At 39.8% G+C, this 26136-nt stretch overlaps 1 protein-coding gene across 8 annotated transcripts in view; it reads left to right on the top strand.

The window, feature by feature from the left end:
- Positions 1 to 26136, top strand: part of GRIP1 (glutamate receptor interacting protein 1) — a 222927-nt gene that overhangs the window by 93325 nt on the left and 103466 nt on the right. For 7 of the 8 annotated variants that reach the window (XM_017733202.1, XM_017733199.1, XM_017733196.1 and 4 more), the window contains exon 2: positions 22669 to 22749. The exons of the other annotated variant lie outside the window; for it this stretch is intronic. In XM_017733202.1, the coding sequence (XP_017588691.1) occupies positions 22669 to 22749 (81 nt within the window). The remainder of the gene's footprint in view (positions 1 to 22668; positions 22750 to 26136) is intronic. 8 annotated transcript variants of the gene reach the window in all.

The raw sequence follows: 26136 nt of genomic DNA, 5'->3' as shown, positions 1-26136 counted from the left end.
CAGTTTGTGTTCCAGTGTTTGATTATATGGATGCAGTTTCTCTTCTGGTAAGTAGAGATTGTTGCGTACCTAGTCAGCTGGCGTGGAATGCTTGTAACCATGCTGTATTAACTTCCCAATAAATAATTATCTGTTTAACAGCCTCTGCACAGAAAACACTTGAGATCTTCTTCCTGGGGAACAGGAAAATGATGCTACTATTTGGTACATTTCAGATCTGTTTTGCTGCCTATTCTGTTTTCCTGTTTTCTCACATAATCTTTTGTGCCTGCATGTGCTTGTCTGGTTGAGTATTCTGCAACTGAGAACACATGAAAATCTTTAATTTAGGAAAGAAAATGCTACATCAATGCGTATCAATTGAGTATATGCCAAGTGACTGTGTGCCAGCTGTGTGTGTTTGGGGAATGATGGTGAGTCATCTTGGTGGGCAATATTATTCATGTTCTTGCCTGTTTGTGCTTTTCATCTGCCACCTCATGTCTCAGGATGCAAAACCCATGTTTCAAACTTCTGGTCTTCATTATTGACTTTACGGTATGACAGGAAGGTAGTGCATCCTTGGGAGGTGACATGGATTGTTTATTTTCTGCAGTTAAGGAAAATAAAAATGTAGTAAATACTTCATGCTGTTACTAAGAGCAGTAGGAAACTCCTACCATCTGCAAAAATAAATTTACTAGAGCAGAAATAGTTGTGCATCAGGTTTTAATTCACAGGATTTTTCTGTACATGACTTTTTCATGTATCTTTGTTGTACATGCCTGGAGTTGGGCAACTTCAGACAACTTAATTTTGCTAGAAGTTGAAATGGTTGAGAGATTCAGGGGAAAAAAAGACGGAATTGTTGTGCAGTGGCCTCTCCAAGAACAGCAGTACCAGCAGTTGTTCAATTTTGCAGCAGAAGATAAATATACTCCTGCACACACACTGGGTTGTGCAACCCTGTTCATATGAACTGTTAATCATTTCCAAGCACAGGGAAAGATGGATGCCGCCTTTCCCTGCATCTTTCTGAAGGCTGCAGGAGGAGACATCCTCCTCCCTCTCTGCTTAGGGCAGGCTAAGGGAAGTGGGTAGCTCTGTGTTTCACAATGTACAAGAAAGCATTTGCATCGGTTTGCCAGTGACTACAGCCATGGTTTGTCCCTCCTCCCCAGGAGGACTGCCTGTTTCCAGCAGTGGCTCCTTATGGACCCATTCCCACATGTTTTCAGCGGTGAAATGTGCTTCTTCCAGCTTCTCTCTCTGCTTTGTTCTTAGGTTTTGCCTGTGGTTGTGGCTCTCCCTCCCTTATTTGCTGGTTCTTAGGGAAGGACGCTGGCAATCCGTTCATGTATTGCGTGAGGATTATGCGCACGCACTCAGCAGGCCAGCGCAGCCCTGTGCCTGCTTATACAGAGGTAAGCATGGCATAGATAGTGAAATCAGGGTCAGTTTCTTAATCACACAACTGCCTTCCAGGACAGCACAGAAATTACTTTTAGTTTTGTAAGGGTCCTGTCCTTAAATGTGAACTGCTTTGGGATGGGTTTTCTCCCACAATTAATTTGGAATTTTATAGAGGTTTCGAGGGATGGAGGGAGGGGGGGAGAGTGGGAAAGGGCTTTGTAGTGCTCCCTCTGTGGTACTCTTTGCACTTACTTAACATCTTTGTAGAATCATAGTATCACAGAATCATTTTGGTTGGAAAAGGCCTTTAGTATTTACTTACTGAGTTCAGCCATTAAAACAGCACTGCCAAGTCCACCACTAAAGCATGACCCAAAATGCCACATCTCCACATCTTTTAAATGTATCTGGGGATGGTGACTCAACTGCTTCTCTGAGTAGCCTGTACCAATGCTTTACAACTCTTTTCTTGAAGAAATTTTTCCTAATATCCCATCTAATTTGAATGTTTCTAGCTGACCATACAGTCCATGCTTTCCCAAACTGAGGCGCCTGTTCCTTTCATGCAGGCGTCTGGTAACTCCCCAACTCTGTTTTGGCAAATATCGCAATTTACATGCAGCTTGTCTGATACCATGTAGGAGACTGGCCCCTCTCTGTCCAGCCTGAGAGTATGAGTGATGCTGCTGGTGTTGCTTTGGTGCTGGTCTGGGGTTACTGAAGAGGCACCAGAGCCTCTCCTGCTCCTTTGCCCTGGCCTCAGGCAGACCAGGGATACTGTCTTCAGCCCTGCCGAGGGAGCTGCAGTCCTGCTGACTCCAAGCCATGATGGTGCTTCATGGTGCTCTCAAATGACTCACAGCTGATCACCACTGCCAGAGGCCAAAATACTGCACCCTCAGTGGCACGGCCAGGGGTTTCTCCTCCCTGTGCCATGTCCCCTTGCTGCCTGTCCGTCCCTCAGCAGGGTCTGGATGTGCCTCCCTGCCACTTTCTGGCACTCCATGGTGCAGCTGCCCTGTTGGCCAGTGCATCAGGCCTCCTGCCTCACCTTCAGGTGACTTTCTCAGCTCTTCAGCATCTGTACTGAGGCCTTGGAGAGTTCCTGCATGGCACCATCGTGTGTTGGTGGCTTTGACAGCAGTGCAGTTCAGCAGTAATGGTTACCTCTGTGTACCTTTTAATTACTTCAAATACACAGTGTGTATTTCTGGAACAAACTGCCTGATGCCCCTTAATCTTCCTGTTTATCACTGTTTGCTCTGGTTATCCTCAGTATGCCAGTCAAATACTTGAAAAATGTCTGCAGTGATTCTGTAGTATGACTTGTGTAACACAAGCCTTTGATTTCCATAAATTAAGGAATTAATCCTATTTAAATTTGAGCAGCCTGTAGATAAATATTGATCTTAATTTAAAAAAAAATGTTTAGTAATGGAAAATGAACATTATTACAAAAGTGTTACTGAAAATCAGTATTAATGATCCAAGAGCTTTTTGGCTTAGCTGTTGAATCAAAGTCATCCAGACCTGCTGATAGTGGACTCCCTACCTTGCTATCATTGTTTAGCATCATTCTAAATTATTGCTGAAGTAGAAATACGCTGTTACCATCGTAATACATTATGTCGTCCATTTTTTTGACAGTTGTGATTCTTCTTCCTAAAAGTACTGCAGAGATTTTGTTGGGTTTTAATTTTGCCAAACACATTTTTTTTCTTGAAGCCTTTAAACTCTTACAGTAGATCTGTTTAGCTGATAGTTTGTGGTTTCCGTGTATCACCATCTACTTCTATGTTCTCTCATATCAATGAAATATCAGTGACTTGTAAACTAGGAAAAGCATTTCTGTGTAATCCCCTAAACTGTTCTTAGTCATACTCCTTTTTCAACAAGTCTTAATTATGCATTTTAACTATCTAATTATGCTTTTCTTCTCACCCCAGTACTTCTATTATTTTCAGCTTAAATTTTTCCCTATACATTAATTGTTCTGACATCTCCTGTCTAACACACAGGTTTCTAGTTCTGATGCAGACACAATTATCTTCTCTTCCTACTTCCCATCTTGAGGAATTTCAAGTAAATTTGTTTCCCAAAGGTGGATTTTTTTTGTTTGTTTGGGGTTTTTTTGGGTTTTTTTGGGGTTTTTTTGGGTGGTGGTTTTTTTTTTTTTTTTGGTTAGATGACTATTCATTTGTTCTCTCTAGCCATTCTCCCTTTCTGCTGAGTTGGAGGGCACCTGGGTAGTCAGCCTTTTTCCTTAAGAACGTGGGCTATGTCCCATACAGACAAACCCTTCTGTCTTAGAGGGTTGCTAACGCATCTCTTTGCTGGGTTAATCTTGGAACAAAGGGAAGCCTAATTTTTAACGATCAATGGTGATTTGGGAAGATGTGCAATAGGGAACAGATGTTGCATCCAGATATTCATCCCAGTGCATCCCTGTGCTGGCCAACAGTTCCGGTTTATCCGAGTTGGATCCACACCAGCTGGCTTTCGTCCAGATGCCAGAAATTTGTCTAAGCAGGGGATGAAAAACCACTGGGCATCTATGAGTAGTGACATATCTCATCACACCAGAGTTGCCACAGCCCAGGCCTCTCCAGGCATGCCTGCAGAGCTTCCTGTGGGAGCAGTGGTGGGGGAAGGCAGCCAGGCACAGGCTCTCTGTCTTTGCCCGTCGCCCTGTGGACCTCAACAGCTTCAATGATTTCATCCTAGCCACAAATCTTTGCTCAGAATGGCTGACCACTGCATTTTGCAGAGGCTGTACCCAGAATGGGCAGGCTGGAGCTTAGCTGTCACTTCACGAGCTTTGGTTTGCACAAAAACCTGTGCTTCTGTAGCGCAGCGTTTTGCACGGTGGCAATAAGCACTCATATGGAGGGCTGCATTGCTTGTGAGTGGGTAGTATTTCCCAACTGCAGGGAGTTTTATTGAAATTCGCTGATCATTACAAATTCTGCAGCTGTGCTGTTGCTTTTGAGGGGTTTGTCTTCTCTCTTAAGGAGGAGCCCCACAAAAAAAAAAAATCCTCTGTCTTCCATTGTTTCCTCTCAAGCAAATAATGTGTTTCCATCATAATTTTCCACTTGAGGAACTCTTGCGGGCTGTGGTGGGAGAGGTGCCAGTGAGCGCTCTGGGCGCTTTCCTGCTGCAGGCAGGGGCAGCGCTGCTGAACAGGGCGGCAACAAGGGGAGGACGGCCTAGAGAGAGCTCTAGCAGAGACACAGCCCTTGGCTGGCAGAGCTGAGGGTAGCCCAGATAGATACATGGCTGCAAAAGTAAATGGAGCAAGGGAGAACGAGAGAAACATAAGCTGCAGCCTGTACTGCTGCTGCCCGTGTAGTGCTCAGGGTGCTGACAGCAGCAGGGCTCTCTCGGCTCACTCTGAGCGTGCGAGGGCCCGGGGCAGTGGGGGCATGGTGTGCACTGCAGGGTATGGAGCTGTCCAGCTGAGTGCAAAACAAGCTGTATCTTCTCAAAATCAGGCTCTTTCCTCCTGGATCTGAGTTAACTTTGGGTCTGGCAACTTCCATGCACTCAGAAACAGTGACTTGAGAATCACAGAACCGTTTAGGTTGGAAAGGACCTCTTCAGATGCTCGAGTCCAAATGTTAACTCAGCACTGCCAGGTCCACCACTAAACCATGTCCCTAGGTGCCATATCTACTTGTCCTTTAAATACCTCCAGTGATGGTGACTCAATCACTTCCTCAGGAAGCCTGTTCCAATGCTTGACAATCCTTTCTGTGAAGAAATTTTTCCTGATGTCTAATCTAAACCTCCCCAGGCACAACTTTAGGCCATTTCTTGTCCAGTTGTTTTTTGCTTCAGAGAATGCAATTGGAGTTAATTCATTTGTTTTTGTTAAAAAAAGAAAGATTCTCCCTTTATACTACTCCTTCCCTGCTGTATTACAATTGTAAAAGAATTCTATCTGTAGTGGCAGTACTTTGGGGTGGGGGGCTAAGGTTTAAGTTGCATAGACAGCTGCACAAGAGAAACAATGAGAGGAAGCCTGAAAAAGAGGGGAGAGACTAACTGTAATAGAGTGACTAACTTCAGGCTTTCTTGTTTTGTTTCATTTGGTGGTTTTTGTTGTTATTATTCCAAATAAACCTCAGACCTCTTTTTTACTTAACCATGGAAATATGTGTTTGGACCCCAGTGTCAAAGCCAGCAGAAGCTTTAAACTTAATATTTTGTAAAAAGGTAATAGGGGAAATAGGAGATTGATTTTAATGCCACAAGTCATCTTCTATCCCCTTCACTTTTGCATTTTACCTTAAATCAAGGCTAGAATGATCTGAGGAATGAAGTCTTTCTCTGAAGATGATGCAGTCATGTTTCTCTGCTTTTTTGGCCTCTCAAACTCTTAGTCCCATATTCAGAGGACTTTGGCTCAAGTCTTCCCCCAGTTGTAGATCCAATGAGCAGCCCCAAGTATAGTGCTCAGTATCATGTTCATGGCCTCTCCTAGCAGGGTCACATCAGCAGAGAGCTGAGAGGTTCATGGTATGTTGTTTTGTTGTCTCTATCAGTCAAATTTCTAAATTTGTAGCTAGCTTGCACACTGGTATATGCACCAGTTCAGTGGGTCTGTGTTCAGGCTGGACTTGCTTGCTAGGAAGGCTGTAGTGGACAAAATGATGGTGGATAGCCCACTTACAGGATGTAATAATACAAATCTACAGATACAATCTTTATGAGAATCATACAGTCATTAAGACTGGAAAAGACTCTAAGATCATGGAGTCTAGCCCTTAGCCCAGCATGACCCTGTTTACCACTAAACCATGTCCCCCAGGTGCCACATCCACACACCTTTTGAACATTTATTGTTCATACTTGAAAATAAAGTAGCCTTAGTTCTAGGCCATATCAGTGTACAAATTTTTCAAAAGCATAAAGGACACTCTACAGGACCAGAGATGGCAATATCTTGTTGAACCTAACTTCACGGCAGTTACTAAAATTTGATTTTATGGCTTTGTTGGTCTCGAGTGAGTAGTGGTCAGCGTGGCTAGCTGGGGAGCAGCATTCAAAACCAAGAGAGCAGAGCAGTCTCCCTCCATCCTTCATGCCCTCATGCCTAGAGAGAGATGGTAGCTAGACACCAAAGGTGAAGGCAGGCTAATGAGGAGTGTATTTGAGGAGACCAGGCGGAAGTCAGAGATACAGTTATCCCTGGTAATATTAGCATGCCACTTTTTTTCCTCCTTAAAATGTTTTAGCACCAGAAGTCATCTGTTTTCAGCTTGTCAACTTGCTGCTGCAACCTTGAAAATATGTGCCAGTTTTAGTGAATGTTTCAGATGGCTGTAATAGAAAATATGCCTGCAGTGGGTCTGGGGAGGGTGTTGTCACCTGCCACGGTGGAAAAACAGTGGCTTCTGGGTGGCAGTTACAGTTTTAGTCCCAGTAAGCCATGACCCTGATCCCTTGCATGGGTTTACATGGCTGCACACATTAAAAAATCCCCGTAGTCTCCATTTAGCATCAAATGCAGCAGTCCAGATGAAACATGGGTCGCTACGTAGCTGTGCTTTGTTCTGCATGGGCTCAATTCCAAATCTCTCTCCTGTTTGAAACTCGTCTGGGAGGACACATGTAATTGCCTGCAGGATCATTTCTCCTTCTTGCTGACTGATTCCAGCAGCCATGTGTGACAGCAGGGAAATGCTTCGTGACAAGTGGAGCCAGGCCAGTGCTGGCCATCAGGCCACGAGTTGAACCTAGATTAACAGAACCTTTTCCGGCAAGAGCTGGAAATGATAATACAGTTCACTTCATTAAGAACTCTCCTTAAGATTTAGTTTCTCCAGAGTAGCTTTCTCTTGATAAGTTCTTGATAAACTCAAATTACTTGATAAATAGTAGATAATATCAAATGTAAATTATATTTTACAGAAATGAATTTGTTTTCCTTGCACAATGTTCTTTAAGAAAGAAGAGAATAATTGTTGTTTTGTAAAACTCTAGTGATAGGTCAGATTATACTTTATTTGGGGGGCATTTCTGAGGTCAACTAAAGTGAAGATGTATTTTATCCAGGATCTTTATTGCTTCATTTTTAAGTGTAGCATCTCATAAATGGAATCATATAGTATAGTCCTTTCCTAGGGAAAAAATGTGGATTTTAAGTGTGAGCCTAGTTCTATCGACTTTTTAATAATTTAAAGACCTTCGTTTCATGCTTATTTGGCTTTTCTGCCAGTATTGATACCACTATCTATTTTCTAATTTTAGCCAGTTCATATAGAATGTCTTAAATGTAAATCCCCAAACCCACAACTCTGTTTGCTGAGGTGGTAATGAATGTCTTCTGTTTATGTATGATCTCACTGAATTTATGTTGTAATGTTAAAGGTGATCTTTAGCAAAATCCAGTAGCAAGAACTTGAGAGAAGCAGCTGTTGTATTTAAAATTAGCACATAAAGTGTCATTAAAATAATGATAGAGGTTCACAGAGTTGCATTCTAAGTGCTAATCATCCTATCTTGTGGATGAGTTGACTGCTGTGCCTTACTCCATGGTGCTTCCTGAGTTTGGATGATTGGCCTAAATTATTTGGTAAAAGGCTGTAGGTGGTAGAAGTAGAAGCACATATACACGTAATGTGTGACACCTGCCTAATATCTGCCTACTGAACTCATCAACTAAATTAACATTTCCTTCTCCAGCCTTGATCTTTGCCAGTGTCACTGCTAGGTGTAAAGTACTGTCCTCTCTGGGTTGTCAGGAGGATTTTCGGTGTACTGGCTTGAATTGGCAGAAGAAAAAATTACTATGGGCTGGCGATATCTGAGTTGTATGGGGAGCTAGCAAACTACCAGGGTTGGAGTTACTTTTTGGCAAGCTAAAATGTCAGCATAAAGAAATGATGATTCACTAAGCTTGATCAGGGGAGCTGTAATTACAATCCAGAATGGCTTTTCTCTGTTTGTTTAGCCAGGTTTTCATAAAGGAACTGGGTCAGTCAAGTCAGCACCCATACCTTTATAAATATACTCAACTCCTTTATCACTTATCTGCTCACATAAAAATCATTGTTTCCATTGTACAGTGGAAGAGACTAAAATTTGTGTAAGACTGGAGTTTAGATGCAAAGAATGCATGAATGGTTGTGAAGTCTTTAAATACCAATTAGTGAATAGAAGCGAAATGAAGGTAATAAAGTTGGGTTTTTTCAATGGAAAGCCACGGGAGTGGTGGTGTTTGTAGATCAGTGTCTGTATGCATGAATGGATTGCAGCCTCTTCTCTTTCAGCATTTTGATGCACTTTAATAAGCTTCTGTCTGTATTTTAAAGTGTGTATAAGCACACAAAAGATCTTTGAAGAAAGGGATGGTAGCCCACACATCTGGGAATTCTGAAATAGATCGTGTGTTTATTACAAAATGCTGGACAATCTTTTATGGCCTTTTTATATCAAACTGCTGTTATTCTGAAATTGCTATTGTTCTGTATTGTAAATCACTGTGTTGGAAACATTTATTTTTATGAGCTTTATGAGAATAAATGTTACAATATTTTTTTTAAAAAGACTAAAATGATGAATCTGTGACTTCCAGTATCCAGTTTTTTATGCTTACTTAGAAACTGTGTATCAGACTTGCAGACAGGCATGCTCACTGCAGTTTGCCGGGGTATTCAGTGGGAAGCTGCCACAGTAGTGGCCTGTTTTGTTATAGCTGCATTTAGGAATGTGATATTAAGTGCCATGTTTTAGAAATGCTTTTAGAAATGATGGCATATAGATTTGTGATGGATTTTTGCTTCCTTTTCCTTACATTATAAAACATGATGCAATATCACCACACAGAAAAATGTATTAGTGTACATGTTACATAAACGTACATGTCCTGACTTTCACGATGCACTTAGAGAGCAAAAAGCCCTGCATGTGCCTGAAGAGCTGCAAAACCAGGGCAGGTAATCCCACTTCAGGAGAGCATCCCAAATCAGGACAGCATCCAGCCCCTGTCTGAATCTAAAGCATTTTGCTAACTTTAAAATCCCACTGCCTTTTCATTTGGCTTTAATAGGAACAAATGATCCCTTAAATTGACATACTTTTTTAGAGCAGGGTATTAAGGAAAATAATTGCTTTTACTATTGCTGTAGTAGCCAGTCTGACTAAACTGAAGATGTCCTGGCAGTAGTATCAATGAACAGAGTAATCCTTTTGTGTTTAACTTTCTTGTTTTAACTTCTGATTTAATTTGAATAAATCCATTAGAAAAGGATAATGGGAACATTTTATTCTTTATCATAATCTTTGTTGAAAAGAACATCTTGAAATAACTTACATTGTTTGTATGAAACATTACATATACATGGATCTTGGCATGAACTTGGGGAATAGACATTCTTTGATCTCTGTTGTCATTTTATTCACCTTCTAATTAACTTTTTACATGCAAGTCTCAATAGACTTTCATACTGGAAGCAATGGGAGCAATCCTGAGGCTAACCCAGTCCCTGAAAAAATCATGCAAGAGAGAAAAAAATGTACAAAACCATGGTGGTTAAGGAAATAATCTCTCTGCCAAGACCTTATGTTCACTTCGTTTTGTCTTTAAGTTGTCATTGACACTTACATATTTTTATTTCATCCATGTAATGTCAGCAGTACCACTGTCATTGTTATGTGGGCTTCTCTGCTAAGCAGAATATTAAAGAAAGTATCTGAACCAAAAATTCCTACATGATTGCAAAAGTATTAAGAATTTTGTTTCCTGAAGTTCATACCTTGTTTTCAGTTCCCATTCAGGTTCCGTGAGCCGGTGATGGTGACAGAAAATAAATACAGCTCTCACTATCTCCCTTGTTCATTTGTGTCTCACAGGGAGAAAGATTAGCCTAGAGCAGAGGAGGCAGTTTGGGAAGCGAAGCAGCAAAGTATTAGTTCCTGCTGTGATGTTGGTGTCTTGGTGTTCCTTGCCAAATCAGCTTCTCCAGTGGTTTCTCTGTTGGCCTTTTGCTATTAGGAGTAGGAACTCAAAGCCAAGGACCTCTAACATCTGTGTGATTTCAAACCAAGCTCCTTCGGTTGTACTGTGTAGTTAGCAAAGGAAATACAAATTGTTAGATGAGCTTGGGAGGCGATCGAGGAGGAGTTGAGAAGTAGGATTAGTCTCTTCCCATTCATCCTCCCCCAAACTGTTACTTCTTTTCCTTTTCCTCTGCAATCTGATATCGTTTGATTTTGCTTTTCTCTCCCTCTTCCTCACTTGAGACACAGCGTCCTATGCATTGCATGTATTTATTGTCTGTTACGTTTTCTGTCAGACCTCATCTCCTTTTTTTATTCTTTCTATTCTGTATATGCTGTTAAAATGTATTGACCCTTCAAAGGGAAGGAGTGTGGACTCAAAGAAGCAGGCAGAAGGAATGCTGCTATGGAACACGCAAAAGCACAGCTTTGTTCAGCATCCCTCACCTCTGGTCTGGCCTTACATGGGAATATGAAGCATGGAAGCTGCTTTCACAGAGCTGTTTGGTGGAAGTGTCTTTTGACAGAGAGAAAACAACATTTTTATTATAAACTCTGAGGCAAAATGAGTTCATAAAGCCTAGGGTCAATACTTCCAGCTTAGCTGCCCTACAACTCCCTCAAGGACGAGTCTGCTTGGGTTTGTACTTTACATGGAAATGGCAAGCGACTGGCAGCTTTGAACACCCATAAACTTCGTAGACAATGAGTTTATTATTTTTTGTTCTCTTAAGACAAGAAGACAGGAATAGTAATGGAATTTTTGTGGAGTATGGGAGACAAGGGGAAAGTGTTAGCAAGATGTTTTATAAGCCTCACAAAGAACAATTTAAGTGAGTCCTGTATTATGCATAGTGAAGGGTGAGTTTTTCTGCTGATAGACCACTTTAGGTGGGTTTTAATGTCTTTGGTTTTCAAAGTGATTGATGGGAACTCAGGTTATTTTTAAAGTACATCTGCCTAGACATTTAACTTAGAGCAAGCAAGCTTCCCCTCCTCCTCCCCCCCCTCCCTGAAAGACTTTTGGACCAAACAGGTTCTGTTTATTTGTTTATTGCAAACTGCAATAGCTTCTTGGGTCCCCAGGAGTTCCTCCTTCTATTTGATGTTTATACAGCACATTCACCACTGATTCTTATTACCAGCCTGTACTTTCTGCACTCTTCCATCCTCTACGCTCTGCCCTGCTGATGCTCCCACCCCCTTACATACTCATGCACTCCCACAGAAGGTAGATGCCCTTCCTCTATGGATCTGCCTCTCTTCCCCATGCTTTCCTCTCAAGGAATGCACCAGAGAAGCTGAAAGCACATTGAGCTGCCACTGTCCATCAGAGGAGTTTACAGTCCTTGTTCCATAGTCGATGTTTATCCTAACTCCTGTTGGGAAATGTTTTCAGAAGCATTTACATTTCTAGCCAACCAAAACCAATGCATATCTTCGAGCTTTTGTGAGAGCTGTAAGTCAGAACGTGTTGGCTATGGAGGGCAGAAACTTGGTTTTTTCAAGCTGTGAGGGCAAATGATGGTGCCTGTTAGTCTTGATTGCTTTATTTTTCTTTGTTTAGATACTTAGTGGTGTTGTACACATTAATAACTAGATTGCAGTAGAGTAAAGGCATAATTTATTCTTAAGGGCCTTTCAAGAGGTGTGTCACAGTAGTGTGTGATCTTTCAGGGCTTTACAGACAAAGGTTAAAAGCCACTGCCTTAATCAGCAATTCTTGTGAGACTCAGTGGCTTGCTTTGCTGTTTTCACAGTCTAAATGAATGTGTTCAACTCAACCTTTGACTCTGCAGCAAAACACTGGCTTTGTGCAATATGGAAATCATAGCTTGGAATAGCTGCATTTTTTTTAAATACCAGTTATTTCTTGAAATACCTTAAAGATCAAACTTCTGCTATCATCTGTAAGACGTCGTGCCCTGGTTATTGATATAGATACTGTCCTCTGTATTTTCTTGTTGATTTGGTCAGTAAAATTCCAGCTGTGCCTGTGGTTGTTATCTTCTGCTTGATAGGGGTGGTGCTGCTGGTTATATGTCTGCTTCCTGGTGTGGTCAATAAGATATTGTTGTCGCCTGGATTTCTAAGCTGCAGCAAGTAATTGAAAGCATTTCGCTCCTTGCATGCATAGGAGTGTTTCTGCCTTCCTTCTCCATGGCAGTTTACATTAATGTGTACTGTATTCTGCACCAGGCTCTTCTTTTAGAGACTTCAGATCATGAAGGAAATAGGAAATAGTGTCTCTGTGAAATAATGATGTGGCCTATTTTTCTTAACTTTCTTTTTCAGAAGTTTAGTACAGATGTATTCCACAGCCTGAGTTCCACAGCCTGAGTAGTGTGTAGGTGTTAATATATTTAGCACTTGATTGGGTCTGAAGGCCTATACACCATGCCTTATTAATAGTTATATTTTACTCTGGCTCTTAAAATCAGCTTTGTTTCCCTCAGTCTTTCATTATAGAAACCTGGACAAGGCACAGGCTAGCCATGGTAGAGTAATCTGGACTCTGGCATTCATCATGCTGTTGGTCTGCCAAAACAGGGGCTTATTTGACCTTCAGAATATGGTCAGTCTGGAAGGTCTGAGCTTTTGACTTAACCATCATGCAGAGTGAGTCCTTTAGCTGCATCAGGTTGATAGAACTTATTTTTAATATGTGATATTTCCTGTTATTTTCAATTGCTTTCTGCTATTTTGAAATTATTTTATGAACTTAATAAATCCATTGTTAAAATTAAATGTGCATGCACACAGCATATACGTATCATGATAGATCTGAAAATGTTGGCAATGTGCTGGTAATACAGAGAAAAATTTAATAATTTCATCACCATTACTGTAGTGTTGGGAGAAAAAGTTGAAGTAGAATTTTCACACTATGCAAAAACTAAATCCATGTTTATTCTTCCCGCAGTTGTGGCACGCAATGAGTCAATGCTGTCATTATTTCTAGGAGATTTAGAGCCAAAGACATTGTGAAGGTACAGCTGTGAATTCCTAAAAGAGAAGGATTCCTAGTTAAAAGGCTTGGGAGATTTGTGCATAGGAAAATTAAAAATTGTTTGTCTGCCTTCTTGAAGGTTATGGGGTATAATTTTTCCTGTATGCCATACATTCATTTGTATCTATTTCTCTATTGCTGTATTTTCCACAGGATTGCAAAAAGCTGATTCAGACATGGACAAAGTTTAATGTAGGCAAAGATGTGGGCAAGCAGATCTAATAATTACCATTTTACAGAATTTGAAGAATACTGCAGACAGTGAACTGCTTGCCCTAAAAAAGCTTTGAGATTAAGTAGGACCCAGGAGACACTAGCAAATAAAGATTGTTTGACAGGTTTTTAACCTTACAGCCTTGCTGTAAAGAACCACATGCATGGATAGATGCTGTCTGGAGCACAGAACGTGGCCTAGGTTTTAAGTGAGCTTTAAGTAAGACAAATATGTATATATTGTTTTGTCAACTTGACTTCTCTTTTGTTACTATGCTTTGTTCCCACTCCTTAAAAGCGCACAGCACTTTATTTTAAAAGGCTCTTACTCTGCACTGTGTTCAAACTTGTCACATCTTCCAAAAACAATGAAGTTTTGCTGACAAGTGAAGTTAGTCTGAATTATTGCACAGTCTCTGTTGGATATATTGAGTGAACTCTTCCAGGGCAGGGGCTGAAAGTAGGACAGTATTTCACAAGGCCATGAGGAAGGTGCCAGGTTTATAGCCTGACTCTTGAAAGAAGTGCAGTCTGAAAGATCTGTTTTTCACTAAGCCTGAGCTGTGCCCATTTGGACTAATGTGCATCATTTGGACTATAAATAAGAGGAAAAATCCCACTGGCGTGCCAGTATAAATGCTGTAGTCCAGGAAGCCAATTGCCTTTTGTCCCAAGGAGGCACAGTGGTGGGCAGCCACAGCAGTGAGGAGTGTGGTGCTGTAGCTTCAGGGCATCATCCGAGAGCCACAGGATATGGCTTGACCCCTTTTCCCCTTATCAGCTACTGCTGTCTTCCCAGCCCATCTGGGAATGGGCAGCTGAACCAAGGGTAGAGAATAAAAGGTAATACTAAGGTAACTGATGCATTTTTAAAAGTGTTTTTCCACGAAAAATTAATGCCATCAGGTTTTCTGTCCCTCAGTCTCTGCCTTAGCTCAGGTCTTGCTCCTTTGTTAAACTCCCTTTTCCAGTAGCCTTGTTGAAAGTTTTATCATCTTGTTGGCATTGGTGTGCATCTGTCAAGATTGGCTCAAATATTCTTGAGGGATGCTGATTTAGCATTTACCAGTGTTAAAGTAATTGAATTTATTAATTATTAAAACTTTGTAAAGAAAACAGTTTCAAATATATTTTTTCCCCAGAAAGCTAATGTATGGCACTTTCATACAATGCCAACATGCAGCAGTACATCAGAGCTACATACGTGCAAGAAGGACAACAAAACCTTCCTATGGACAGGGGTGTTTGGAACAAAATTGAAGCTTGAATATCTGGAAGCGCTTCCTGTCAGTGATATGTGTGTCACTTAGGAATTTCCTTTGAAATGAAAACGTTTTATAGCCTCATCCTCTAGAATAAGGTTTTCTGCAGAAGTTGTATGTACAGAAAAATCCCAGACTGTCTCAGAAAAGAAAATAGTTTACATCCCCAGTTTCTTCAAGCTTTTTTGTGCACCAAGCCTCTTCAGTTTCTAGCTGCTTTGGGTAAGCCTCACACATATCACTTATGTGATGCCTGTATTGTTTCCATAAACAATAAACAGCAGCTCAAGACAATAAAGTGAAACTCAAGTTGAATTTTAAAATTATGTAACAATTCAGTGATGATTGTGGTTTATGGCATTCGTGCTTAATGCTTGATGCTGTATAAACAAAAAGACATATTTATCAGATTTGAAGTAGTTTGTGATTGGGGTATTATTTAAATAGGATTACTTCTTTATTAGATAATCCACTGAAGTGAATTTCACCATATGCTAATATCTCTCCAGAGACATTTTGAGCTTTTTGCAGATCCTGCATGTTTTAAGTGTTCTTGGAAAGTTCTGCATTTTCATGAGCAAAATAGCTTCGGGAGGAGATCAGAGTACTTAGCCATATAGGAAACCAAGCATTTCCATTCAGGTGCCTAAGCACAGGCTTAGGAAATTAACTTTGCACAAGCAAACTTGGAGGATATTCAGATCATTTTTCAAACAGTCAAGCTTTCTGAGGTATTGCAAATATCAATATGAAATGGATTCACAGTTATGCATAATTACAGTACCCTACTTCTCTTGCTTCTAGATTAAAACTGAGCTGTTACTGTAATAAGTAACCATATAATTCAGAAAAAAGAGAATTAAATTTACATAAAGTATAATAAAATTGAATAAATTTTCACTTTAGAGAGACAACACAGTTATTCATTGGTACTATAACTGTTAAAATTAAGTTTCTGAGAAAACCAGAGACATATCTGCTAAATGTGGAAAAGAAAATTACCAGAGGAGTTATTCTGACTCTTTCTTCTCATAATTTTTCCATGTCACACACACCAACAAATGCTATTTATGGAAGCATTTGAAACCTTATGTTTTCTTAATAAAGACTCCTGGAGAGTACTGAGCACACAATTTGATTAGAAAGGATTAAGATTAAATATGTCCATATTTGTCCTACTTGGAGCCTAGTCCATTAATGACTACTTTATATGCAATGCTTTAAAAATTTGAGATAGTTCTTAGCACTACTTCGAAGAGCAGCATTGCCATTTCAAAAATCAAGTCTCATTTGAAATGAGTGAAGCCATAGCTCTCAAATGAACTCGAAAAATTATTATTCCTCTGCACCAGTAGGAGAAATTAATGCTTCCTTTCATGGTTGGAGTTCCCATAACATATCTGAAAGGTTTAGCATATGGGCAAAGCAAATTGTTGACATTTTGTTGTTTCATGAAGCATATACATTCAAAATCTGAACATTATACATCTGGTGAAAAAGGCTAAGACAATTTTGTCTCTTTTTTTCAACAGTCTATAGTCCTTTATGCTCTGACACAGCTGTAGTGACATTGTAGTAACTATGAATGTTCCAGGATGTTAATTTTTCTCTAAACTTTTGCATTGTTTAAAAGCAAATCTTACAAAAACATCCTCCTTTCCCAGGAAAAATACATTCTCTGAGATACTTTTTCATTAGTGTTGTCAGAGCAAGCTAGCAAGACTGAATGATTATGTAGCTGGGAGTTTGGGTACTCTCTGTGAATGTGAGATTGGGCTTCGAGTCTCTGGTCCAGTAAGTGTTTCAGCTTTCTTACAAAATGGAAGATCTTTAACAGAAGGATCTGAGTTAAGAGGAGAGTCAGTTGCTGCAGGAATGGTCCTAAAAGTCCTACCAAGACTCTTTGTAAGCCTTCCTCAACTTCAGAGCTTCTATAAACCACAGGCACCAGTGTATACATGTTTATTTTTATCTGTAAAAGCCTCTAGCTGCAAGCAGTGGAGATAATAAAGAATGCTGTACCTCAGGATTTACCAACTGTCACTGGTATGATGCTGTGCAAAGAAAATATGCTTTTAGATAAAGCTGACCTTTATGCCATTTAAAGATAAAATTCAAGATAGGTTTCAGATATAGGAAGTATGAGAACCTGTGGTATTTTGTGCTGTACTGGTAGGATTTATAAAAATTCATGAGAAATACTCTTCTTTATAAAGTTAAGGAGCAACAAATTTCAGTGAATGGAATATTACAGGTCTAGGAATGTCTGAAGTAACAACTGTGACTCTGGTGCTTTTATTTTTTGAGGAACTAATCTTGGGAATGTTCTTTTCTCAGATGCAACCAATCCTCTTGACGATTTGTGGTTTTGCCAGTCTCTACCTCTGTACAGATATGTGATTCTCTGCTTGTCTGAAGTGCATGCTATCCCAAATGGTGCAAACAGCAACACATGAAGTTGGTCTTACTCCTGTACACTGAGACAGCTGAAGGTTAGCCAGATGAAGATGTGGTGTGCTTCTTTCAGGAATCTTGGGACTTAGCTGGAGATTCTTCACAGTGGGGAACACTTGAGGAACACCTCAGATTTCACTTGCTTGGGTTCTGAAGTCTGCTTGGGACCTACATGGTCATGCTCTAAAACGGTTTAAATTCAGTTTTCCTTGGCCAAAGAAGAGCTTGTTATATGGTGAGACGTAAGTAAAGCTGTCAAAGAATGGAGAATGAAAAGCTGAAAGATGGAAACTCTGTTCGCCCTCAAAATCCTTTCACATCTGCTGTTGAAAAAATTTAATACAGCTTTCAAGCTCCTAAATATTAGAAAATTCTTGTGTTTGAAATATTTCATGTATGAATTTGATGCCACATTTGATGCCCTGCTCCCTCTAATGCAGGTTTTGCAGTAGGAAAGCAGGTGCAAATGGTGACATAGAGCTGAGAACAGGCAATTTTGTTGGAGAGATGAGGTACAACAGTGAAACATCTTCACATTTCCTCTCCTTGTAGGAGAGGCAAAGTGACAGCCACAGAGTTGTTCAGGAGCTGTTCCCAGTGGGCTGGGAAGAAGCTTCCCCTTTGTATCAAACAGGATATAGCTGTGCTTAGTCACCTTCTGGGGCCACCTGGTGCTACAGATGTGGCAGCAGCAGTGAAGGAAACACCCTCTAAGCCCTTTTGAAGATTTGAAGGTGGGAGTGCCCGTAGGCTTTACCACATCTGTAAATAACATTCTTGTGTCAATAGCTTTCACAGCCCCCAAGAGAGACATGGGAATGGTTCAGCGGTTATAAACTGCCTGAAACATTGAATGTCTAGACGTGACTGTTGAGGAAGAATCTTTAGGCCTTCCTTTTATTCCCTCTTGGAATAAAAAGCCCCCAGTTGGTATCCTTCAAAGGATATTAAACTAAAGAACAGCAAATACCTAAAGATTTCATATGGTCATTTTGCTGACACAGTACCAGGCACTTTAGATATATATCTGTACACATTGTCCAGTGTATTATCTTTCTGGAGTTGCATTACTGTTCTTTGTTACAGTCTTTTGAGCCCTTAGTCTTGGACACATGCTCCACCTCTGTATAGTAAGAGCAATGCAGAATGATATAAAAGGGTCACAGCATGGTCCGTACCTCAAAGAATGAATCATTCAGTTACAGGATAGAGATACCACCAGGTTAAAAATAGGGAGGAAAGTGCCAAAAAAAAAGCTGTTTATCTGCCACACAAGCAAAAGGCAATAAACCCTACAGTAATAGCTATAAGCAGTAGGGGTACTTGCCTGTCCACCTGATCATTATCTTTTTAGTCTTTAATGGTATGCAGGGCTTTGAAAGGATGATGTGTAAGCTACGGTTAGTGGTGTTTGGGGCTGTTTCACGAGGGCAAGTAAAAGGAGAAGACAAAAAGGTCATTTTGCTTTGCTGGTTAAGAATCGTAATAATCTACAAGGTGTCATCTCTGAGATTATCACTTGTGTTCTGGCAAGGAGTGAATTAACACAGTGTTCATCTTTCACTATTGCACATTTACAACTGTAAGAAACACGCAAAGTATGAATTTGGTGGAAAATGACCCCTGCCTCTTAACAGCCTAAGAGAGTTGGTTTCCTGTAGTCACTGAGTGGAAAGATCTGCTGGTATAGCCGACACCTTTATATGACCTACTGACTTGCTGAAATTGTTTACTCTGAGTTGTCTGATTTTCTAGCCAGAGAGAATTACGGGAGGGAAAAAAAGCCAGTGGTGTAACAAAAGCAGCTGCATAAGTGGATGGGTATAGCTAAGCTGGTAGGGAATGTGGCCACCTGTGGAGCAATTCCTTCAGAAGCAGACAAGAACTGGTGCTCTGAGTGGCAGAGTTTGCACCTGTGTGTCCAGGTAAAGGCATTTCTGTGCTTTGAAGTGGTGCAGTTTGGCCTGTGAATTCTTTATGGACTGTGGCTTGCTCCCTGCTGATGATATGCTACTATTAGGCGTGTAAACAGGTGAGATTTATGCTTCTGAATCTAGCCTGTTTCTCCTTCTACTTTGTATGTGTGGCATCTTAAAATATATCACAGCTTTTCCTCATGCTGAGTTATTATCTCCTGTTTGTAGGGGGAATGCTTCATATTCTTTTGCTCCTTTGCTTTTTCAGTGTGTTGGCTTGCTGAATTGAGTTTCATCTCCAAGTCTATCTATCAGTGCTGGTAATACAAAACTCTCCTGCAAATCCCCCTAGGCACTGCTGTCATAAGACATTTTTGCATTTTTTAAGACCCTCCCTGCTAACTATAGAGTGGATGAAGGCATCAGGATATTTTAATTTGATGATCAATTCCTGTGGCCACTCTTGCAACTTTGTTAGCATGTACAAACAGAGTTTTTCCCCTGGGGCACCAAGAACGGTGTCTGACATTTCAGGGCTGCCAGGTCTTGTCTCTCTAGTTTCTTTAGGGTGACATATTTCTACATCTGTCTAATCTTTATTTTGCTTTCCTGTCTCAGTTAAGCATCTCAATAAGGTTCAATAACAACTCTTTCTACAGTTGGTTGTGTTTTGTGTTGTGTTTTCCTTTGCTCCTTGGACTCCTTTATACCTATTTCTACTTATGTTTCAGTCTGATTTTACTGTTCAAAGGGCATCGGAAGAAAATTATTTCCAGTTCTGAGAACAGTTTACCGGTCCACCAGGGGCTCATTGTTCTTTCCCAATAATAATAGGGCGTATTTTGCATTTACAGGGGTTCAGAAGTTTATGAAGAAACTTTTTTGGGCCCTCTGTTTTGCTATGAAAATCTGTGGACAGATTAAGAAATCTGTCCTACAGTACCCAACCCGTCTGATAAGCATCTGATAAGATTTCATTGTTAATAGGCTTAAATTAAAATACTAGCTTGCTCACATGTGCAGTCTTAGCTACTTTCACCTCTGCCAGTTACATAAAAAACATTTTTGCTCAGGTTCCCTAGTAAGTATTTGAATGTGCACTCCCCTCCCCTCATTGGTGTTGTTAACCAGAAAGATTTGCAGACTTGTCCTGTATTCTGAACTCAGAATAACCACAGGTACTCCAAGCCCAGTGCAATATTGGGAAAATCTTCTTCCGGCATGAGAGTTGAGATGATTTACTCATTTGCTCAATGACAAAGATTCAGTGGAAAAGGTCTAGTTGGGAAAATTCTTCTTTCCTTTTTTCCTGTCCCTCAATCTGATGACAATAATTTGTAAAGTCTGACTAGTAGTGGACTGTTTTGTTCTGTAAATTGATAGATTTTTCATACATAGGGCATACATTCAAATAGAGCCCAGAAGTCATCACTATCCATCAGTTGTAGACAAATTCTATTATGTTTCCTGCCCACTTTTTAATAGAAAAATGTGCGTCTCACACTATGTGGTGTCGTGTTCAGCAACAGCAACTAAGTAATAATGGGTGGGACATATAAGCCACATGCTCAGTTTCTTTGTCTTAAGCCTTGTCTTGAGTTGAAGCTCAGTGGCACCTCTTCTGTGAAAGAAAAAAGATCAATGCTTCTTCCTTCAGAAGCTTTAGTTCAGTCTTACTGTATATTTTTTTTCTTTATTTGAGGGGTTGTATATTCTATATATGCAATAATATTAGCTTTTCCACTTACCTCAGATGGAAGGATTGAGGCTTTATATACTTTCTTCTTAAATTGTGTACCTGGATCTATGTTAATATTTTTTCCATGCATCTCTATTTCCTGTAGCTGGCAGCTTTATTTTCTTGGCATTTGTGCTAGGATGGAATATAATCAAGCCTGTTACTTTTCCGCTTGTAACGTTGTAGTCCTAAAACAATTGCAGTCATTTTACCATAGAAAACACAATTATATTGACTGTTGTGCTATTTTACCAATACATATTCTTCACTAGTTGCTGTATTTTCATCAAGGTTCATGGCTATAAATAATTATTTTGCCTTTCCTTTTTTTCTTTTTAATTAATTTAAGCTTTTTGTTGTTGCAGCTGCCTAACAGTAGCAGACTTCATGACAGAAGTTCTCGTTCTAAAAGATAACCAGCTCTTTCAGTCACTTCTTTGAGACCTGGTTTTAAATTAAATTATGCTGACCAAACCCTTATCTTACTGGTATAAAAATGGACTGCTGTCTTTGATGCAAGTTTCTAAAGGAGTTTGAGACCTCGCAAGATGTAAAGGGTGCAATCAGCAAAGGATTAGGTTGTCAAGAGTGACAACTGAAAAGAAAAGATGGTTCTCCAGAAAAAGCTTATATGGTTCTACTTGATCTGAGGATGTTGTAACAGATAATGTTACATATAAGAGATAGTCAAACAGTCTTTGATTCCTCTACTCATTGATTGGTATTTAAGTGTGTGTTCATGCACATGCTGTAAATGCATCCGTCATTTGCAACCTGAAGGAAAATATCACAAAATATCAAACAGGAAGATTTGTGACACTTTCAAGTCTTTGAGCACTCAATTAAAGGGAAAGCAAGGCATAAGCCTTATTTCTTCTGATTCCTTTCTTTTGATTGAAATAATAAAATGCCTATACTATTTCTTCTATTCACATTTCTTTCCTGCACTTATAACTTGTCCTTTTTAAAGCTACAGTATAGTTGATTGCTCTTGAGAGGGATGTAGAAGTGACTCAGTTTCTGCCTAATGCTGCCTCTAATTGGTGACTCTGCTCATCCCACCATTTGTGGTCTTTTACGCACTCAAGTTGATTAGTTGGTGTTCCACATAGCCTCCTATTTAGACACAGGCAGGTACAGTGCTGTTCTTTAGGCGCGAATGTGCCTGGCCTATTTGGCAACAGCTTTCTGATGTTTTCCCCAATCAATCGTTACAAAAGAAAAGGAACCTCCCACTGACAGATCCTAAAGGAAAAGGAGTGCATCTTCCCAGCCAGAATATTCAAAAGCTTCTGGAAGTCTTTTACTCCTGAGCAGGCATAGTAACTCTGTCACTCAAGTCTTTGACATGTGAAGCTTCTAAACATGAGAAAAGGGAAATTTCTATCATTATGTTAAACCTGAAAAGGTCTTTGTAGATCAGGCCTGTCATCAATGTGTTACCTCCAATTTGAGTTTTAGCACATCCTTTTCAGCTCTCCTATTCAGAGCCTTTGTCACTGAGTTCTAAACATGACATTGAGCATTGAATCAGCATTCAAAAATACCCATCCTCATCTGGTTCACAGCATCTCTTGTGATCTTCACTGCTAGTTCACACAGTATTTGGATAAAAAAATATGTTGTTTTTAACATTATATTTAACAGTAACTGGAGGTGTTGCTTGTTTCTGTTTAGATGAGAGTCCTTACACAAAATCTGCAAACCAGGCAAAAGCACCTGATGGAGCACTGTCTGTGAGGAGACAGAGTATTCCAGGTAAGACTTGCTTTGCTTTTTGTAACACCTAACTTGTTTTTGAACAGCAAGGTAATACTAAACAAAATTCAGCTAGTTATAAAAAGCAAATGTATTATGGTTGCTATCAAGCAACTCTATAAGGAAGCTTCCATGAGAGCTGCAAGGACTTAACCACAGTTAGGTTGCCTCAAGCTTTTGCTGTGAAGAACATCTCCGTATCTCTGTCTTTTGCAGCAGATTTGAGACACTGAGCGCTACAACCTTTTCATCAGAGACTCATATATTTTCAGGTCCTCTGAAATCTGTTCTTTGATATCTGGTTTTGATAATAGAGGGAAATTGGCTCATATTTTCCACTACTGATCAGCCAGGTTCAGAAGTCTAACAGAGAAACACTCTGCCAGAATTCTTGTCTTCCTGTGATTTTCTGGCACGCATAAAATCACTTGTCCATCCTTTTCTTTTGTGTCATCACATCTCACAAAGCTGGACCATTAGAACAATGCTTAGTTAAAATAAGTGATCTTTGAACCTATGTCTCTTTTAATTACTTCAGACAAGTCAAAGTTTGACATACATATTATATAGCAATCTAAAGGGATTTTCACCTCGAGTAATATTTTAGAGACCTTATAATGAAAACAAATGAACGCTGACAAAGGTTGCACTCAGGTGGGATTACTGATGTTGCTGTTCTCACCTCAAGCACAGTAACCTCTGACTCGAAGACAAGATGCATTGGAATAGAAATCAGAAGCTGTAGGGTCATGTCACCCAGCTTCTAATGACTAATGTTAATATTACTTGTGCTCTACGGCTTTATTGTTGAACAAAGACACACGACCCACAGAGAGTCTGTGGATGGGGGATGGAGCTCAGACCTTTGCCACTGTTAGGCCCAGATCTCATCCCAATAACTATAGTGAACAGCCAAAGCACATTTTGTGGATGCTTTGTGTGCATGTTTCTATGCGTGAGAGAGAGCAAGCTGGCTTATTTAGTGTTGCTTGTAATGAACATTCTTGTTCATTCTTGAAAACATCCTAGTGATTTAAATATTGTTATTTTTATGGTGGAATAACGAAGATTATAACCATTGTGAAAAGACATGAGTACAGTGTCAAGTGTGCAGTTATTCTTCTAAGAAAATATTTAATTACACAAGCATCAACCAGGTTTTTTTTTGTCCAAGTCAATACAAATCAATTTTCGTTGTTCTTCAGAGTGAATGAAGACCTCTATAGGGTACTCTTCAGGTAGTGCTGAAGCTCATAGGTCAGTAATATTTATGGTCTTGGAAGTGTTCAACCTTTTGATTTTTTTGCTGTGATCTTAGTAGTTATCATTTATGGTGTGGTTACTGTATTTATTAAACACTTAAGCTAAGGTCTGAGAACAGATTGAAGTTCATGGTTTCATGTGACATTTTGAGAACTCCTGATGATTTTCACTTGTGTTCTTTAAAGAGAAGGTTTGATGAAACTGTACCAGTACAATTTTTCTTCAGAGCATCTGATAAGATTAGGAATTTCAAGTGTTAAGTAATAGTCATCATGACTAATGACCATTATTTTGATTTTTTTACAATTTTGGTGCACATTCTGGAGTTTTTGAGAGCATTTCAGATAAATTTTTACAGTGTGCTCTGCATATATCACAGTTTATTTTGGGAGATAATACGCACAAGTGTTTGGTGAGATGTGCTTTGCTGTATTTCAGGTGTTCTGAAAACAGCTGACCTAAGCTTATGTATATTCTTCAGCTTTTACTATTGTGATGACATTTATCTGAATACCTTGTTCCATCTCTAGACCTTAGGAGCCCCAAAGGATAAATGGGATTGAGTTGGTTGGATATTTTAAAAAGTTATAATTAAAGTTCTTCATGCCCTAGCAAATTCCCATGGTAGCACAATGGATGTTGTGGGTTTAGATACATAAATGGCTTTGCAAAACTAAGTACTATTTTGAGAATTAACTTGAACATTTAGGAGTTGACTGAAGTTTCTGAAAATAACCTATAAACATTTATATCACTTGACACCATGTTTTATATATGAGATAGCACCTTGTAAATAGCTTCTATTCCTGCTTGTCTGTGAGCATTTTATTCACATTATGGATTAGTCTTGACACAGATGCAGAAGCATCCCAGCTAGCCAGTTTTGTTTGGCAATAGGAGGTGCACTATTGACTAGTAGCATTAATTAGTAGAAGACCAGAAGCAGTACAGCTGCTTTTGCTTGGGAGCAGGATCACACTTCTGATGTTATTTAGGTCAGCTCCAAATGGCTTTTGAGTTGGAAGGTGTGATGCAATGAACCCAGGAAATTCTGCTGGACCCGGATGGGAACATGTCAGCTGGAGTCAGTAATCCTTACATGGAGATCTTATCCTATATGGAAAGCATGCATTTCTATCCCCCCAGATGGTATGCCTGATAACACATCACATTCCTGAACTGCTGTTTTTTCAAGCTTGAAATGGGAGTACCTTTGACAGTATAGCTGTCTATTCCACTTGATGCTCTGTCATTCCTAAGACATGGACAGCAGATGTTCTATTCCCAAGGAATGCTCTGCCTATTGAATTAGCCAAGAGAAGACGTCTGGGTTTTAGCAAGGTAATTGACTGTATGCAGAGTTTTGCAGAGGCTGAACAGTCTGTGAAAAAAATACTGGTGAAAATACACAGCCTATGTGATGTAAATCTTCCAGCTTTAATGGGATCATGGTATCTCCTTGTGTCTGGTGAAAATTCCTTCTCATGACATTTGAATTCACTTTTCACTGCTCCATCCTTTTGACGACTAGGAAAAAGGGAAGCTTTTGTTGCTGTGAGACCTGAAACTACTGTGCCAGCTGTAAACCCCAAGAGGTGGGTTTTATCCTTCCATGTGAAACTGTATTGAAAGAGCAGTATTGATGGGCACTGACTGAGTGCACAGAGAAGTAATGTAATTCTGTAGAGGTTACATGGAGCTCAGGCTTGGTTTATTTTACAGGCAAAAATGTTGAAATAATCATTTTATAATTAAAGTCAAATGAGCACATACTGTGAGATCAGTGCACTGAGTTAAATTCCTTTCATCCCCAGAAGGAAGGAATGGATTAAGCATCTCTCTGGAGCAGAACTTGCTTATTTGAGATGCAGAATGCATTATTCATGTGATGAGACTACATGTCACATTTACCATGTCTTCACATGGTGCAAAATCAACAAGCAACAGATCCTTTCAAAGGGATTTACAGAATTGCTGAAATTATAGTTAATTCAAATTATATGCATTAATATAATGCAGTTTGAAACTTGGACTTTATTTTGCATATGTGTAGGTGTTTAGTTACAGTTATATATACATTATTGTTTGAAACATTAATTAGCTTCACAGTCAGAATTTCTTAAC

The sequence above is a fragment of the Corvus brachyrhynchos genome, unplaced genomic scaffold (assembly GCF_000691975.1).
Source record: "Corvus brachyrhynchos isolate BGI_N302 unplaced genomic scaffold, ASM69197v1 scaffold32, whole genome shotgun sequence".
Lineage (NCBI taxonomy): Eukaryota > Metazoa > Chordata > Aves > Passeriformes > Corvidae > Corvus > Corvus brachyrhynchos.
Note: the sequence above shows the minus strand (reverse complement) of the source record. Positions and strands in the feature narration are given on the sequence as shown.